Source organism: Leopardus geoffroyi, chromosome E2, assembly GCF_018350155.1.
Source record: "Leopardus geoffroyi isolate Oge1 chromosome E2, O.geoffroyi_Oge1_pat1.0, whole genome shotgun sequence".
In the NCBI taxonomy this organism is placed as follows: Eukaryota; Metazoa; Chordata; class Mammalia; order Carnivora; family Felidae; genus Leopardus; species Leopardus geoffroyi.
The window spans coordinates 10,203,025-10,219,577 of NC_059335.1; the positions used below are offsets into that span (position 1 = coordinate 10,203,025).

The 16,553-nt window shown below is 60.0% G+C and overlaps 1 protein-coding gene across 5 annotated transcripts; it reads right to left on the reverse strand.

The window, feature by feature from the left end:
- Window positions 1-69: 69 nt before the first annotated feature.
- On the reverse strand, window positions 70-15,804 carry NPAS1 (neuronal PAS domain protein 1). Of its 5 annotated transcripts, none has more exons than XM_045441940.1 (12): window positions 15,629-15,804; window positions 14,341-14,523; window positions 13,678-13,913; window positions 7,014-7,087; window positions 6,662-6,751; window positions 4,598-4,769; window positions 3,099-3,214; window positions 2,780-2,937; window positions 2,213-2,319; window positions 1,739-1,886; window positions 986-1,080; window positions 70-655 (listed from the first exon to the last, which is right to left on the reverse strand). In XM_045441940.1, the coding sequence occupies exons 2-12, from the start codon at window positions 14,460-14,462 to the stop codon at window positions 192-194; spliced, it is 1,782 nt and encodes a 593-aa protein (XP_045297896.1). In that variant the 5' UTR covers window positions 14,463-14,523; window positions 15,629-15,804; the 3' UTR covers window positions 70-191. The 5 variants fall into 5 exon arrangements, with proteins under 5 accessions (XP_045297896.1, XP_045297895.1, XP_045297894.1 ...); XM_045441939.1 differs by having other exon boundaries at window positions 14,341-14,550; window positions 15,629-15,799; XM_045441938.1 differs by having other exon boundaries at window positions 14,341-14,571; window positions 15,629-15,799.
- Window positions 15,805-16,553: the final 749 nt, after the last annotated feature.

The following is a 16,553-nucleotide window of genomic DNA, read 5'->3' on the forward strand; positions in this document are numbered from 1 at the left end:
AAAAGCAGGTGGAGGTAACCAAGGAGAAAGAAAAGGAGCGAGGGGCCCCAAGGCCCCGGGAGACTGAGCCACGGAGGGGGAGAAGGTGTTTAATTCTCAGGGAGGGCCATCGGGGCCGTGAGCCCCGCCCCTGCGCCCTCAGGGCCCCGCCCCTCCTTCAGGGTCCGGCTCTGGAGGCCGCTCTCCAGTCCTCAGTCACCCTTCCGCTGCACCCTGGTGCCCGCGGGCCCCGGGTACGACAGGCCCAGGGTGGGATAGAAGGCCTCGGGGAGGCCGGGCCCCGGGCCCAGCCTCTGCAGGTGCGGGTACATGAGACCCAGCTCCGCAGGGCCGTAGCGGATGGTGCCGGGCGTGCACAGGCCCCGCACGACGGGGGGCAGGAAGCCCGCGTGGAGGAGGGAAGGTGGGGGGTCTCCAGGAGGCCCCAGGCCCCAGGGCCGCACCAGGTCCTGCTTCAGGGCCCCTGCCCGGATGACAGAAGTAAACTCGGGCCTCGGCAGGGCTGGGTGGCTGGACGGCTCCTCCTCCGCGCTGTCCTCCGGGTCTTTGGTCTCCCCCGGGCCAGGCTCCACTTTGATGCGTTTGCCCCGGGTCCGAGGGGGCTCATCCTTGTCTAGGGGGGCAGCCTGCTTCCCTTCCACCGGAGGCTCTGGCTCTGGAAGAGGGAGATACAAAGGGCACTGCGGGTGCGCGTCCCCAGCCCTCAGTCTTCCCATCTGTGGTCTAGACCTGTGTTGTCCGACAGAACTTTCCCCGATGACGTGCCGTATCTTTATGGTCCAACCGCATTAGCCACTGGCCACGTGAGGCTATGGGGCCCTAGAAATGTGGCGGCTGTGACTGAGAAACTGAACCGTTCATTTTTAATTGAACATAAGTCACCACTCGTGGCTGGTGCCTTCTGGACTGGAGAGCACAGGTCCCAGAGGCCCCTGGGAGCTTCCCCCGGGGGCTGGGGTGCTGGGGGGTGGGAGGTGGGGCTCACCTGTGGGTTCTGGCTCTGGGCTGGACACGTCCTCACAGGCCACGCTGGCTGGAAGCTGGAAGGCGTCCAGAGGGGTCTGGCCACCCTCGGCTTGGCTGGGGACAACACAGGTGGGGTAGAGCCCCCACCCCATGGTACTTAGGGCTCATCACTGGACCCCCCAGGCTCCAAGCTGGCTTCTAGCCCCACAGCCCTGTCATCCGAGGCCAGACCCGGGCAGCCTGTGCCCCCCTGCCCCTGATGCCACCAACTAAATGTCCCCAGCATCTTCCTTTCAGGCCGCTGTTCCTCTTAGGGGCCCAAATCCAGGCCCAGCAAAGCCAGAGACGTGGGTGGCAGCAGACGGCTCTTCCCCTCCTCCACCAGCATTGCCTGGCATTTCCGGGACTTGCCCCTACCTCCTTCCTGGGCTCCCAGCCCCCGTGGTGCGTCCCTCAGAACTCTCATTTCGAGGCAGCCAGAGGGGTCTTTCCACAAAGCAGATTTGACTGTGACCCTCTCCAGCCTTGAAGCCTGCCGTGGCTCCCCAGTGCCCCGGAGTCAAATCCAGACCCTCTGCCTGGGCTGAGGCCACTTCAAAGCCGCCCCCCTGCACGTAAGGTCTCGCCACCTCCAAGCCTCTCCTCTCACCGTCCCCTTTCCCCTTCCTGTTTTCAGGCCCCTCTGGGTTCTTGTCCTCTTCGAGAAGCCCTCCCTGAAGAGCCTCCACCCCAAGCCCCCTTCCCGGTGAGGCCGGCCGGGGACAGCCCTCACCTGAGCACGTAGCTGACCCACAGCACGTGGCGCTCCCCGGGGCTCTTCCCGCTCACGGCCACGGTGGCCACGGACTGCAGCCACACAAAGCCCCCGGCTCGCTGCAGCCAACGGTAGTAACCGGTCATCACCTGACCCTTGTCCAGCACTGGGCCCAGCGCAGGGACGGGGTGAGACCGTTGCAGAGAGACAGGTGGACAGGAAGGCGGGGGTGAGAGAGGGAGACGGGGACAGAAAGGGTGGCGGCAGGGAGGAGACAGAGGGGGGGGACGGAGAGAGACAGAGTCAGAAGGACTGAAGGCTAACCTGGCTGGGGGGCCTTCTGGATTTTTAAGGGTGGGCCCGAGAGACCCCACGGCCCCTTTCCTCCCACCCCACATGTGAGCTGTTGCCCAGGCTGCAGGGCACAGCGGGGCGGTGGGGGGGGGGTGTTGTGGACTCAGGCCTGGGGTGCCGGTAGACAGGGGTTCTCACGGTCCAGGTGGCTTTGGCGGATCCTGGCTGCGTCCTGGCCGTGGACAAACTGGTAGCAGCTGCGGCCCACAAGCTCTGAGGGCCCCAGGTCCATGTGGTCGCTGACTCTGAGCACAGGGGGCGACAGAGAGGAGGTGAGAAGGGCTCGGAGACAACAGGGTCGGGGGCAAAGAGGCAGGGTTGGTTCTGGAACCCCCAGCTCCGAAATCTTGCTCTGGAGCGCTCTGGGCCTCAGTTTAACCCTCGGTACAATGGTGGTGTCATAACAGCGTCCCGCCTGGAGTGGCTGTGGGCCTCGTGGGGTGGGGCCCAGGGCTCCCCGAAGGCACTCGGAGCGTGGGGGCTATTTCGCGATTTAATTTTCCCCGCCACGTGGTGCAGGGCGCAACCTGCCCCGCCCCCAAAGGCCCCGCCCCCAAAGGCCCCGCCCCCCGGCCCCCTCCTTCCAGGACCTCCTCCCTCGCTGCTCTTGTGTCCCCCTGGCTCCCCAGAGCCCCCCCACCTGCCCGCAGCCCTGGCTCCCCCGTGTGGCCCCATCCGCCCGCCTCGGTCCCCCGACCCCGGTACCTGCTCTCACAAGCAAGGATGGTGAGACCCAGGCTGAGGCGGAAGACGATCATGTGTCCGTGTAGTGGCAGCTCAGCCAGTGGGGCTGGGGGCAACGTGTGGCCCAGAGCCACCAGGCCCAGGGAGCGGGCCCGAAGGCGCCCGGTGACGTGGATGACCTGTGGGCAACAGGCGGGGTTGGAGGAGAGGCCTGGCGAGGCCACCACCCCGCCGGGGCTGGGGCACAAGGACATAGCTGGCAGGAATGTGGGAGCCCCCCGCCCCCCGCAGGAGAGGAGACCCAGGAGTCAGCAGCCGGGGCCAGAGAGCTGACCCTCACCTTGTACCCCGAGGCCTTGACGTGCAGCCCCCGCTTGGTGAGGGTAGATTTCATGCGGATGAAGAAGGAACGTTCCTGGGCCCGGGAGAAGTGAGGCACCTCGGCGGGGCTGGCCTCTGGGGTGGAGAGTGAAGGAAGGTTAGGAGGTCCTGAAGGAGAAACACACACAGGCCGTCCCTGCTCCTCGCCCCCCCCCCCCCCCCCCCCCCACATCTAGCCAGACAAGGTCAAGGCCACAGCCTGAAGGTTACACAACCTCACTGAAGTCGCAGACTAACCTCCCCTCTGAGCTACAGCTGAACGGGTCTCTTCTAAAGCTCAGATATGACCCCGGCCCCTCCCTGCCCTGAAACTGCCATGGCTCCCTAGGACCCTTGGGAGAAAGCTCAGCTCCTCACCTTGGCCTAAAACTTCCGCAAGAACTGCCTCCCGCTGACACCATCTCTAGCTACAGCCTCCAGGTCTCAGGGTAGACAGCTCCTCCTCCAGGAAGCCCTCCCTGACCCCCCCAGGCTGGGTCAGCCATCCCTCTGGGGTCTCCCACCCCAATCCCAACCACTTTGGATTATCATTCTCTAGGGACTGGCCGGTCTGCCCACACCCGGACTGTGAGCACAGGGAGGGTAGGGCTGGGGATGCTGTCATCACTGTGTCCCCAGCCCTCCCCAGCACAGAGCAGGGGCTCTGGGTATAAGAAACAAGTAAGACTCACAAATACAGATTCGTCTGTAAATCCCGTGATACATTCTTGTAACTGCTCACCGCCAGACGAACCTGTTTCTCAATCTTTGATGCAAACCTAATCACCTTCCCCAGTGGACCCACAAACATCTCCCAAGCGTGCAGGCCCTGATGATAGCTCAGATGTTTTTGCTGTTAAGCAAACCCAACGGAAGAAAATCCTCCTTACGGGAAAGTTAACCTCCTAGTCCCCCCACATCTCAGAGCTAAAAGAAACTTCCAGGGTAATCTCCCAACACCCTCCTTCTCTAACATGGACTGGAATTTTCCACTGCAGGGAAGGACTAGAAACACAGATGCAGGAGCCAGACAAACCCGGGCTGCGGTCCAGATCAACCACGTACAGCTGTGTGACCCGGGCCAATTAACTTAACCTCTCTGCGCTGTGCCTCAGTTTCCACCTCTGCAAAATGAAGACAGTGATAGTTCCCCGCGTGTGGGGTGGTGATTAGGGTTCCAATTACGCAGTTAAAGGCGCAGCATGGGTAAAGCCCGTGAAGCACGGGCTTTATTATTACCAAAGCCTGGTCCCATCTGTCCCCCACAAGCAGTGGCAAGAGGGGTCTTTCCAAAGCTCGACTCTGGGGGAGCCAGGCAACCTTAGGCAGCTTAGGCAATTTTCGGGAGCCAAGTCGCGTTGCCTTGGTTCAGACTCTGATGCATTTTGCAAAACTTTGCACAACTCGAAGGAGAGCGGGTTTTGTAACAACAAGCCCTACACCCTTGAGGCCGCGTGACTTTGGGGCCCCTGGAATTACCGATCTCAGGAGTATCTGCAAGCGAGGAAGAAGACGAGGAGGAGGAGGAGGAGGGGACGGAGGGCGGCGTGGGGGGCCCGGGAGTCCGGGCCCGGAGCCCCAGTTGCTCCAGCACTTCTGAGTGGTCCCCGGGATGGATGTAGTCGAAGACGCTGCTACCCGTCAGCTCCACCTGCCGGCGAAAGAGGGGACGGCAGAGGGCGGGTAAGATGCGCGCGCAGCCACTCGCCCGGCCTTCAGCCTCCGGCTCCCTCGCCTAGGTTGCAGGCGCGCTTCACGCCAGTCTCGTGTTTTTATCAGGATTGCTTTTTAACCTTTTAAAAAGAAGAATACAAACTTTTAGGCTCTTCTTAAGCCTTCCCACTTCAAACCCGGCGATCGTTAAGGATTTTCTGCACCTGCTTACTCTATTAAGAAGCTGTGTACTGGGTTGTCGTAGCCTCCATTTACCCAACTCCCACCCACTCACAGCAAAAAACTGTGCCCTGAAATGAATCACAGGATGTCCCCGCAGGAATGGCAATCAGGATGCAAGCAGTGGAATGTTTCTCGAACTCTTTAAAGAGTTAGAACTTTTTGAAGCGTCTGGGTGGCTCAGTTGGTTAAGCATTCGACTCGATTTCGGCTCAGGTCCTTATCTCACGGGTTCCTGCGTTAGAGACCCACATCAGGTTCTTCACTGATAGCGAGGAGCCTGCTTGAGTTTCTCTCTCCCTTCTTCTCTGCCCCTCCCCTGCTTGCTCTTTTTCTCTCTCAAAATAAATAAACATAAAAAAAAAAAAACAAGAATAACTTTTTAATCAGACAGACTTTCACACTGAATTCACCCCAAACTCTCAGAGCAGTTCCCCTTCTCTCCACACCTCCCTGCTCCAGGCCCCCAACTTTTCTCTGCTGTCTTCCTGCCCCAGGGTCCTCCCTGGTGCTCTGGCCTTCAGTCCCCAAACACCCTTGCTAAATTACTCATCTGACCATGGCCCGCCTCCTCTCAGAAACCTCTCAGAGCTCCCACTGCCCCTGGGCTTGGGGTCCCAGGCTCCCCTCTGTCCCTCATCCCTCTGAACTCCTCCTCATTAAACCCTTCCCTGCACCAGCTTCCAGCTTTTCCTCCACTTCTCCCTCCCTCCCTTCCCCTTGTCCACATGCCCCTACCTCCAGGGTCTTCCTCCTCCACATATCTCCAACAACTCACTGTAAAGGTGCTCACAAAGGCCAAATACCTAGCATTGAATTTTCTAAATTTACCATTTGCCAAAACCTTTGTAATAGTGATAACAGAGGACAGTGATTTATACTGAACGTATTGGTAGTAGGAAGGCCACAAGGAGCCAGGCCCCTCAGGATTGGGAGTCCGTTTCCATTTCTGATATATATATATATATATATATATATATATATATATATATATATATATATATATATAAATTTTTGAGAGGGAAGAGAGAGGGAGACACAGACTCCAAAGCAGGCTCCAGGCTCTGAGATGTCAGCACAGAGCCCCCCACGCGGGACTTGAACTCAGACTGTGAGATCATGACCTGAGCCGAAGTCGGACACTTACCCGACTGAGCCACCCAGGCGCCCCCTCCCCTGCCTTTTACCTTTCAGTGCCAGCTGCAGGGGCTGGGGCAGAAACAGCTGGCTGAGATAGAAAAAGCAAGCCAGTTCACTAAAACGCTACAGAAAATCTTCCAAAGTTGGCAAAACCCAGGCCCTTACGATGCAAATCGCTGTAATTCTTTACAATTGTGGAGGAAAAAACAAAAAAAAAACAAACAAAAAAAAAGCGAGTTTTGGTAAATATGGCGCATTTGGCAAACACTCATGGGCAAACTGACCTTTCTGCTAATTTGCCTTCTTCAAATTGACCTGCTACTTTAATAGCCCCCCTCTCACCTGTAAGGAGGAGCCACGTGGGGTTCCCAGGGGTGCACTTTGGGAACCACGGATGCAGCCCACTTTTCGGGCTGGGATGGTGAGGCCAGGAGAGAGGAAGGGCATGCAGGGGCCAGCAAGGGAGATGGTGGCCGGGCCAGTCCAGGCAGCCGGCTGCGGGCCCCTTACCTGTGAGAGACCCAGATAAATGGAGACGGTCTCTGAAATGTAGAGGAATTTCCCTTCCTGGTTCAAGGCAAACACGAAGCCATCCAGGGACTAGAGTGGGGAGAAATAGGGGGCGGAGAGAGGAGCGCTGGGCATCTGTCTGTCCAGCAGGCAAGTGGTAAGAGATTCTAAAAGCCGGATCTCCACCTAGGATGGATTCATCGGGGGGGGGGGGGGGGGGGGAGGGGAAGGGGATCGGGTGGCCCTCGGAAAGGGGGCCCTCGCTGGGATGGATGCTGGAGAAAAGGGTGCTGCTCGCCAGAGGTGGCCGCCAGGTGGCAGCAATGAGCAGCAGGCAGGGAAGGGGCCTCACCTGCAAGATGTGTCCTCCCAGGTGCTGCTCGAAGACTTCGGAGACCAGCGCCACGGGGCCCCTGTGGCTGGGGGCTGGGGGCAAAGGGAGGGGTGAGGCCGGGGCCTATTGGCCCCCATTCGAGCCAGGCTACAAATCCCGCTCTCTTCTCCCCGGTCCCGCAGCCACCTTGGGGTACTGGGGACCCCGGGCCCTGTCGGGGAGAAACCTGGGCTGGGGGGAAGGGTGGAAGGGGCAGGAGTGGGCTGAGACACACAGAGACAGACAGAGACACCAGAGGATGCAGACAGGGGTCCGTCCGTCTGTTTGTCCATCCATCCAATCCAGGCAGAAACTCCCTGAGCACCAACTGTGCGGCAGGCCCTGTCCTAGGGCCACCGAGGTGACCGGGGCGGCCTGGTTCTCCCCTCCCAGGCCAGAGGCAGATACACAACACGCAAGAAACTAAAAAATCCAGGGGCGCCTGGCTGGCTCAGTCGGAGGAGCAAGACATTTGATCTCGGGGTCGGGGGTTCAAGCCCCACGTGGGGTGTGGAACATACTTAAAAAAAAAAAAAAAAGTGAAAACATTACTCAAGACCCAAGAGGCCACACACTGTGTGATTCCATTTCTATGAACTGTCCGGGGAACAGGGCAAATCTACGGAGACAGGAAGTAGATTAGTGGTTGCCCAGGGGCTGACGGGAGGGAGGGGGGATGGGAGTGTCTGCCAATGTGGGCAGGGCTTTTTCAGGAGGCAGTGAAAATGTTCTGAAACTAGGGGCACCTGGGTGGCTCAGTCGGTTAAGCATCTGACTTCGGCTCAGGGCTTCATCTCATGGGTCGTGGGTTCGAGCCCTACATCAGGCTCTGCGCTGACAGCTCAGAGCCTGCTTGGGATTCTCTCTCTCCTTCTCTCTCTGCCCCTTCCCCCAGTCATGTGCACGCTCATTCTTTCTCTCAAAATAAATAAACTTAAAAAAATTAAAATCTTGGCACGCCTGGGTGACTCAGTAGGTTAAGCATCTGACTTCGGCTCAGGTCATGATCTCACGGTTTATGGGTTCAAGCCCAGCATCGGGCTCTGTGCTGACAGCTCGCTCAGCTCAGAGCCTGGAGCCTGCTTCGGATTCTGTGTCTCCCTCTCTCTGCCCCTCCCCGGCTGGCTCTCTGTCTCTCTCAAAATAAAAAAAACCAAACATTAAAAAAAAAAAAAAAAAGAGGTGGAGAGAAAAGAAAGGAGATGTCCAGGAGAAATACAGGGAAAGACAGTGACAGGAGGTCATGTCAAATGGGACAAAGGGCAAAGAGCGCCCCAGCCCCCACAGTCAGGAGCAGAGAGGAGGGTAGAGGGTTGGGGGGGGGGGGTGGATGGAGGCTGTTCCCACGCAGGTCCCTCTCCCTGACCCTGCAGAGAAACACCTCCCAAGGGGCTCTATGTCCAGATCAGGGAGCCAGGGGACTCCGTGACCTTGAGGGTGGGCAAGTGGCTGGCTCCTGCAGGCCTAAGGGTCCTGGTCTGGTGCCCAGCCCCAGGGCAGGCCCTCCCTGGCTGTGTGCCCTGGGACCAGTCCCTTCACCTCTCTGTGCCTCAGTTTCCTCCTCTGTCAAGTGGATTTGCAAAGAGCGCGGACCTCACAGGCTGGTTGAGCACTCAGCATAAGGAACAGAAAGGGCCCCGCACCCGCCAGGCACACCTCAGGTGCTCCCAAACACAGAGCCAGGATCAGTATTAATAGTGTGATTACTATTGTTATTTCCAGACCCTCAAAACACCAGGCGGCCAAACCCCCGCCCCGGAGCCCCCATCAGGACTCAGCCCCCCCCACAAAACATCTAAGCCACGCCTCCTCCCGGGAGCACCTCCCCGCTGTTCGCACCCTTTTTCCACCCCTGGCTGGAGCACCAGGAACAATAAATGGAGGGGGGGGGGGTGCTGATGGGGACCCCTCCCCCGAGATGCAGCGCGAACCAGCCGGGTGACAGGCAGGAACAATGCTGCCTGCTAATTGTCGCAATTTTCCCCTGTCATTTTTGCTAATTCCTTCATTTTCCCGCTCACAGGATCAGCCCAGGTCAGACTGAACGGCTGCAATTAACAGCGTTAATGGGCACGTCGGATGAGGGGGGTGCGCAGGGGGAGGGCTTGCTGTTCCCCCGTTGGGACGGGAGCTTTGGGGTCGGTCCCCTTCGCTGACTGATGCATCCTATTACCCCCAGCCCCCCCTCCCTCCCCAAACCCAACTCCAGACTCCTTCCTCTGCGTTCCGGCCTCTCCAGGCAAATGCCTCAGCTCCTCTGTCCCCCAAATTCGGCAGGTGGCTCTTTACTGCTCCCAGATCTGCCCCCTGCTCACGCCCAACCCCCAACCATCACTCACTCACTCAACAAACATTCGCTGCGCTTTTCATTGGAGCCTGACTGGCCGCTGGAGAAGAAAAACTGTCCTAGTTGTCATCACAGAGCTGGGACTGAGGGACCCAGGGGAGAAGGGGACTCCCAGGGGTCTGATCACCTCCTATTCTCAATTGCTCAGAGAGATTCCCCGACCAGGTGGTGGGGATGAAGTCCAGAGAGGGAAACCCTGCTCCCAGGAGGGGCAGGCCCCGCGGGCCAGATGGGGCACCTTCCTCAGCCTCAATTGTAAACTGGGTCTCGTGCTAGAGCGTGAATGGGTTCGTGTGTGTGAACAACACACGGCCAGGCACACGGTAGGGACCAAATTCCCGAGTCCTGCCCTTATTCTTAACAGGTACGGTGGATAACTCGGGGGCACCTCTACCTTTCCAGGGAATTCCTTGCCGTTGGCCCTGACCTATCTCTTTCTCCCACCCACGGCTGTTTTCAGCACATCCCTCTCCTGATTCCCACCACCCCTCACCCCACGGCCCCCGCCCTGGTCTAGCTGCCCCACCAGGCAGGAGCCTGGACCATTGCACTCGCGTCCTCACTGGGCTCCCCGCTTCCACCTCTGGCTCCCGTCCCACTTGGGCTAACAGCCAAAGTCCTCACCAAAGCCCACGAGGCCCTGCAGGGCCTGGTTCCGGCTGTCTACTCTCTGCCTCAACTACTTACTTCTCTCTGACTACTCGGCCTCATTGTGCCCTGCAGCCAGTAAGCGGATTCCTGCCTGCCTCAGGGCCTTTGCACATATTCCCCGCAGTCCAGACTGCTTTCCTTCCAGCTTTTCTCACGGCTTGCTTCCTCACCTCCTTCCAGTCTCAGCTCAAAGGTCACTTCCTCAGAGTGAGGCTGGGCCTGACCTGTGAATTAAGATGTCAACCCTCCTCCCCTCACTCTGTTCCATGGCCACCCAACAAATACTTAGGGAGCCCTTACTCTGCCCCAGGAACTGTCCCAGGCTCGGGGAACACGGTGTCATGGGGGAGAGACACAATAGACAATAAGTGCTTTGGAAAGAAAGAAGGCAGGAAAGGAAGACAAGAGAGCGCTGGGGGACAAGGGTGTTGTCAGTTTTAACAGAGTGGTCAGGGCAGGCCTCCCTGAAGAGCTGACTTTTGGAAGGAAGGGAGCTCCTGAGGGAGGGCACAGCAAGTGCAAAGGCCCTGGGGTAGGAACATGTTTCTCTGAGGAATAGCGAGATAGTCACTGTGTGTGTGTGTGGGGGGGGGGAGTTTGAAGAGGTGAGAGGGGCAGAAAAATGAGATCAGAGAGGTGAGGGACAGTGGGCACACCACGAAGGGCTGGTAGGCCCACCCTTGAGGTCAGGGACTTTGTCCTGTCCCTAGAACAGGGCCTGGCACCGAGAAGTGTTCGATGATGCTGAATGAATGACGACCACTGATCTAAGATCCAGGCTGTCGCCTCCCCGGACGTGGAGGCCCAGGGCGAGGCTTCCGCATCTGTTGTGCTGTTATACAGACACAGAGGGAGGCCCAGAGACAGGCCGAGACCCGCAAGACCCCCGGAGACCTATGGACGTGCCAGGTCTGGAGGCTGAGGAGGTGCACTCTGAAGACAGTTTGGATCTCAGCCGGGCCCAGGCTTGACCGATGGGTGAACGGCTTCCCCTCTCTGGGGCTCAGTTTTCCACTTCTATAAAATGGGAATCAACACTGCTCTCCTCCTAGTGTTTGTGAGAGGATTGAGTTTTGTTATTTTTTTATTAAAACACTTTTTTTTTTTTTTTAATGTTTCTTTACTTCTGAGAGAGAGACAGAGAGAGAGCGTGAGCAGGGAAGGGGCAGGCACAGACGGAGACACAGAATTCGAAGCAGGCTCCAGGCTCTGAGCCGTCAGCCCAGAGCCCGACGTGGGCCTCGAACTCACACACTGTGAGATCATGACCTGGGCGGAAGTCGGCCGCTTAACTGACTGAGCCACCCAGGCGCCCCGGATTCAGTGAGTTAAAAAAAAAAAAAAATTAGGGGCGCCTGGGTGGCGCAGTCGGTTGAGCGTCCGGCTTCAGCCAGGTCACGATCTCGCGGTCCGTGAGTTCGAGCCCCGCGTCGGGCTCTGGGCTGATGGCTCAGAGCCTGGAGCCTGTTTCCGATTCTGTGTTTCCCTCTCTCTCTCTCTGACCCTCCCCCGTTCATGCTCTGTCTCTCTCTGTCCCAAAAATAAGTAAACGTTGAAAAAAAAAAAAAATTGGCGAGTTATTTGTCTATAGTGCTCAACATGGTCTGACAGGCGTTGTATGTTTTTATCATTATTATTGAGGAAGCCACAGAATGGGAGACACACGGCTTTGCTCTCTGACTAGCTAAGACCCTGTCCTCAGTTTCCCCGTGTGAACTACGGAAACAGGCCCCTCTTGTTGGGGCCCCTGGGAGGCAGGAGATGCCTCCAAATGCCTACTTCAGGGGATCCGGGGAGGGAGTCCACGCAGTACCTCCCATACGGGGCCGGGGGGAGGGGGAGGGGGGTGCTCCCCAGGAGGACAAGAGGGGGGCCTCGACGGAGTCTGCGGTCTGCCCCCTCGGTGCTGTGTCCTCAGCGGGCTCCTGTCCCCTTCAAGTGCCCATCCGGGCAGCGGGAGGTGGTGGTGGGGGGGGGGGGGGAGCTGGACGCCGGAGGGACTATCTCAACACCCCCTCCCTTCCTTTCTCTCCCCGGCGTTCGGGACAATAGACAAGATGTTTATCCCCCCGCCGGCGCACATGTTGTTCGCGGTAATGACAGTAATCAGCCGCGCTAATGCCGCATTCTCTGGGCGCCAGTCAATTCGCCTAATTACCGCCTGGGAAGCCGGATTATTTAAATTTAAATGGTGATTTATTGCGAGCTTAATCAATGCTATTTTCTCTCCCCCCCGCCCCACCTCCTCCCCTGGGACCGGGGGCAGGAGGGGAACTGGAGCCCCTCCAACCTCACCCTAAGGACACCCGTTCTTCTAGGGGGCCCCGTCGCCTGGGGTGCCCGGTCGCTGTCACCTGCCACCTCAGATTTACACGATTCACTGTCTTCTAGTTGAGTGAAGCAGTAATACATAAAACAAGCAATAACAGTAACATAACACTGCTATGCATCCATCAGGAATAAAGTTGAATTCTAGAGGCGCCTGGGGGGCTCCGTCGGTTACGCGGCGGACTTCGGCTCAGGTCACGATCTCGCGGTCCGTGAGTTCGAGCCCCGCGTCGGGCTCTGTGCTGACCGCTCGGAGCCCGGAGCCTGCTTCGGATTCTGTGTCTCCCTCTCTCTCTGCTCCTCCCCCACTCACACTCTGTCTTTCTCTCTCTCAAAAATAAACAAACATTAAACAAAATTGAATTCTAATAAAAGTCGATATCTGTGTATCTGTATCTGTCCTTTACCTAATTCTATATTTTTACAGATGATAGATTGCATTTCTTTGTTCATTTCATTATTGGGTCTTGGCTACTGGGATGTCAGCCTGTGCAGGACTTTTCTCAAGTTTGTTTCCTGCTGGCTCCTCTACTCAGAACAGTAGCGGGCACACAGTAGGTGCTTAAGAAACTGCAGGTTCCGCAAGGTAACCAGTGGCACTAAGGGTCGCTACCTACTCATTGCCCAGGCTGTGCCAAGTATATCCAGGCTCTTTGCACACATCACCTGGCTTCCTTCTCGGCTCTCCGGGTGTCTGTGTGCGGACTTTCATCAGGATTCCCATTTCACATATGAGGCACAGAGAGGTAAGGCGACCTGCCCAGGGTCACAACGCTGGGGAGTGGCCGGGATGGGGGTGGGAGGGTGGGCAGGGACCCTGGAGAGTCTTTCTGAAGCTCTCTCCATCTCACCTGCCGCATTATACTGTCTCCCTCCCGCTTTCCCAAACTGGGAATTCTGACTCCAGAGTCCTTGCGCTCAAGTCTGAGTGAGGGGGTTTCTTGCCCATGAGTGGATAGGAGGCCCAGGCTGGGCCCCCTCTGTCCCGCCCATGGAGCTGCGGGCCTCCTTTGTGAAAATGATTCATCTTCCCTAATAAAAATAATAGCATTTACTAGTGGTCTGATCCCTGGTGGCCAAAATTCATGAACTCATCCCTACCTCGTGTGCCCATTTAACAGATGAATAAACGGAGGCTCGGAGACTAGAAGCCACCTGATAGCGACACACAGAGGATCTGGTTGATTCCAAACCTCGTGCTCCCTCTCGGCCAAGAAGGAACTGGGCAAAAGCTGGTGGGCCCTTCATGTTCCCACTTGCCGCCCTCCCCCCCGCCCCCGTCCCCGTCCCCGTCGTCCCCTGTGCACGCGCACTCACCGAGGCCGGCCGGTGGCCCCGCGGCCCGCAGTCCCCAGGGCGGCGCCCCGAGGGCGGCGAAGCGGCGCAGGCGGAGGTAGGTGACGCTGAGGCGCACGATGGACGCCTTGTCCAGCTGGCTCGAGATGGCTCCGGGCAGCGGGAGCAGCTTGGCCAGCTCGAAGAACTCCAGGTTCTCCTTTCCGCGCCGCGAGCGCGCCGCGTTACGGGACTTCTCCTTGCGCTGCGCCTGCAGGCTGGGCGGGCGGCGCGGAGGGGGCGTCAGCGGGGCCCCCGGCGCTCAGGGGTCCGCTGCCTGGGGGAGCCCTGCCCTCGGGGCCTCGGAACGGGGTCGGGACGTGGGAAGTGGGTTCGACACTGGAGGTGGGGGCGGAACCTGCGTGTGGATGCTGCACCCGGCCGTGGGGACAGAACCCCGGGGTGTAAATCAATTCTGGGGCGGGGGGAGGGAGGAGGCAGAGGGGAGAAATGAGAACGTTGGGTATGAACTCTGAGGAAGGGGGGTAGGAACAGAACGTGGTGGGGGTTGTTTGTAGAACAAAGGTTGAGCTTCCCGGGGTAAGAAATTCTAGCTCCGGAGGGCGGGGCGGAAAGCCGAGTGTGAATTCTCCCAGGACGCCCTTGGGGGCGGGGCCACGGCCCGGGGGGCGGGGCTTTGCTCACCAGGGTCCGGGCGGGGCCTTGACCACTAGCCCAGGCAGAAAGTCCCACGGGACGCTGCGGCCACGACCTCCCCCGCACTTGACCTCGCCTCCGCCGCCACTGCTGGGGTAGGGGGTCGCCATCTCCGCGGGGGGGGGGGTGCGGGTTCAGGCGGACTCAGGGCAGCCTCGAGACCCGCGTCTCCTACCGCGGGAAGGCAGCGCTCGGTGCCTGCGGGGGTACCCCGGGGACCTGCTGGGGAAACTGAGGTCCGTGAGGGGCTCGGGGTCCCAGCAAGGAGCTGGGGCCGGATGGTGCCTCAGTTTCTCCTCCCCGGAGGCCCCGGGACGGAGCCCGCCGCTCTCTCACCCTGCCCGGCCCCAGGCGAAGCTCGGGGCGAGGACGTGCCCCGCCGCCGCCGCCGCCGCCGCCGCCGCCTCCCCCGCGCCGCCCGCCAGCGCGGCCGCCTCACGCCCGCGCCGGGCCGGCTCCCGCATACCAATAGGCGCACGCGGCGCGCATACGGATCCGACCGGCCCGCGCGCTGCGTGCCAAGCATGCCCAAGCCGGGCGGGCGGGGGGCCGGCGCCTCGCCGGGGCCCAGGCGCGCCCGGCTCCTGCCCCCAGAGCCCTCTGTTCCGGGGATCCGCTCTCCTAGCCCATCCCACGAGTCCGAGCGCTCGCATCCGCGGGGCGCCCATTTCCCAGCCTGGGCTAAGGAGGTAAGGGGGGGAGGGAGAGGGCAGGGACCCCACCCCATGCCCGGCCCAGGGACCACCCCCCCCCCAAGCCCCTTGGGGTGGGGCCATGTGTCCGGGCCGCCAGATCTCCGCAACCGCAACTTCCTTTCCGAAGACCCGGGCGTGCGAGCCACAGCCCCCGACGCAGTGGCCAGAGCATCAGCCAGAGGACGCCCGCAGGATGGACCCGACACTCGGGGCCCAGGTGTCCCGGGATCCAGATCCTCCAGAACCAGGAACGTGTTCACTCAGGTCTTCATTCCCCCAGGACTAGGCATTAAGGATTCCCTCCCCCACCCTGCCCCCAGGATCCAGGCCGCCCCCAAGCCTCTCCAACCAGGTGTCCAGATGCCCTAGACCTTGGTGTCCAGGTACCCAGCCCCCTATTTCTCCAGGACCCAAACATCCGTGTGCCCCTTCCCCCAACCTCAGGATACGGGCGTCCTGACACCCTAGCCCCCAGGACGCTGGAGTTCCGGCCCCCCTATTTCTGCAGGACCCAGGAGTTCCCTGTCCCCTCCTGCCAGCCTCCAGGCGTCCCCGACACGCAGGACCCACAGCCCCCTTACCTGGCCGCAGGGCAGGCTCCGGGCGCGGCGTGGGGCCGGCCGGGCGGCGCAGAGGGGTGGCCCCATAGACCCCGGGGCAGGCCGGGCTCGGCGGGGCGCGCGTGCGGTGGCGCTCGGTTCTCCGCGCCCACCGCGGCCTCGCAGACTTGGAGACGCGCGGACCGCGCTGGCAGGCGGGGGCGGTGTCTGCGGAGCCCCGCCCACCTAGTCTCCGCCCCTTCGGTCCCGCCCAACGCCAGCCTCTCCGGCCTTTGACGGGGTAGGGGGTTCCCAGCCAGGGACTCCCGAGCTGTCCTGGCGTCCGAGTCCTCTCCCCCCACGGCAGCTTCGGGGGTCCGGCCCCCTTCCCACCGGAATGAGAACCTCGGAGCCGGAGCTTCCCTGCCCCGACAGGGGAACCCCGGAGTCTCCAGACTCCACCGGGAGGAGCTGGCACCTTAGTCGTCCAAGAGAACCCCGTGCTCCAGCAGCCCCCTCGGGACACGGCGGGTACCGTGCACCCAAGCCCCCTGTAGACGGAGGACTTAACCTTCAGTACCCGCGCCAGGGACGCGAAGCCAGGTGTTCGAGACCGTCCTTTCCCAGGAGAGAATTTCAGGATGTTAGTATCCCTTCCCCATAAGAAGAGGACCCCGCCCTCTGAGGGCCCCCCATCTCATAAGGCCAGGCTTTGGCGTCTGGACCTAGGCTGTCTCACGCACTGGGACCCAGGTATCCACAGAACTTCAGAAATCAGGATCCTGGGATCTGACATCCTCCCCCTATCACAGGGACGGGAACCCCAACATCCGAGCTTCCTATCAGATCATAAATAAGAACTCGGATTGTAGCACCTCCCACGGGGAACCGGGATCCAGGCGTCCAAGCCAGGCCCTGTCCACCTCTGTCCCTCCCAAGCCTCTTCAGCAGCCTGGCATGAGGGGCT

Coding starts and splice junctions, on each gene's coding strand:
- NPAS1 (XM_045441940.1), bottom strand. CDS start 14,462: ATGGCGACCCCCTACCCCAGCAGTGGCGGCGGAGGCGAGGTCAAGTGC. Junction 2,320..2,779: donor ATCCTTGCTTGTGAGAGCAG/GTACCGGGGTCG, acceptor CCCTGTGCTCAG/AGTCAGCGACCACATGGACC. Junction 1,081..1,738: donor TGGGTCAGCTACGTGCTCAG/GTGAGGGCTGTC, acceptor TGTTGTCCCCAG/CCAAGCCGAGGGTGGCCAGA.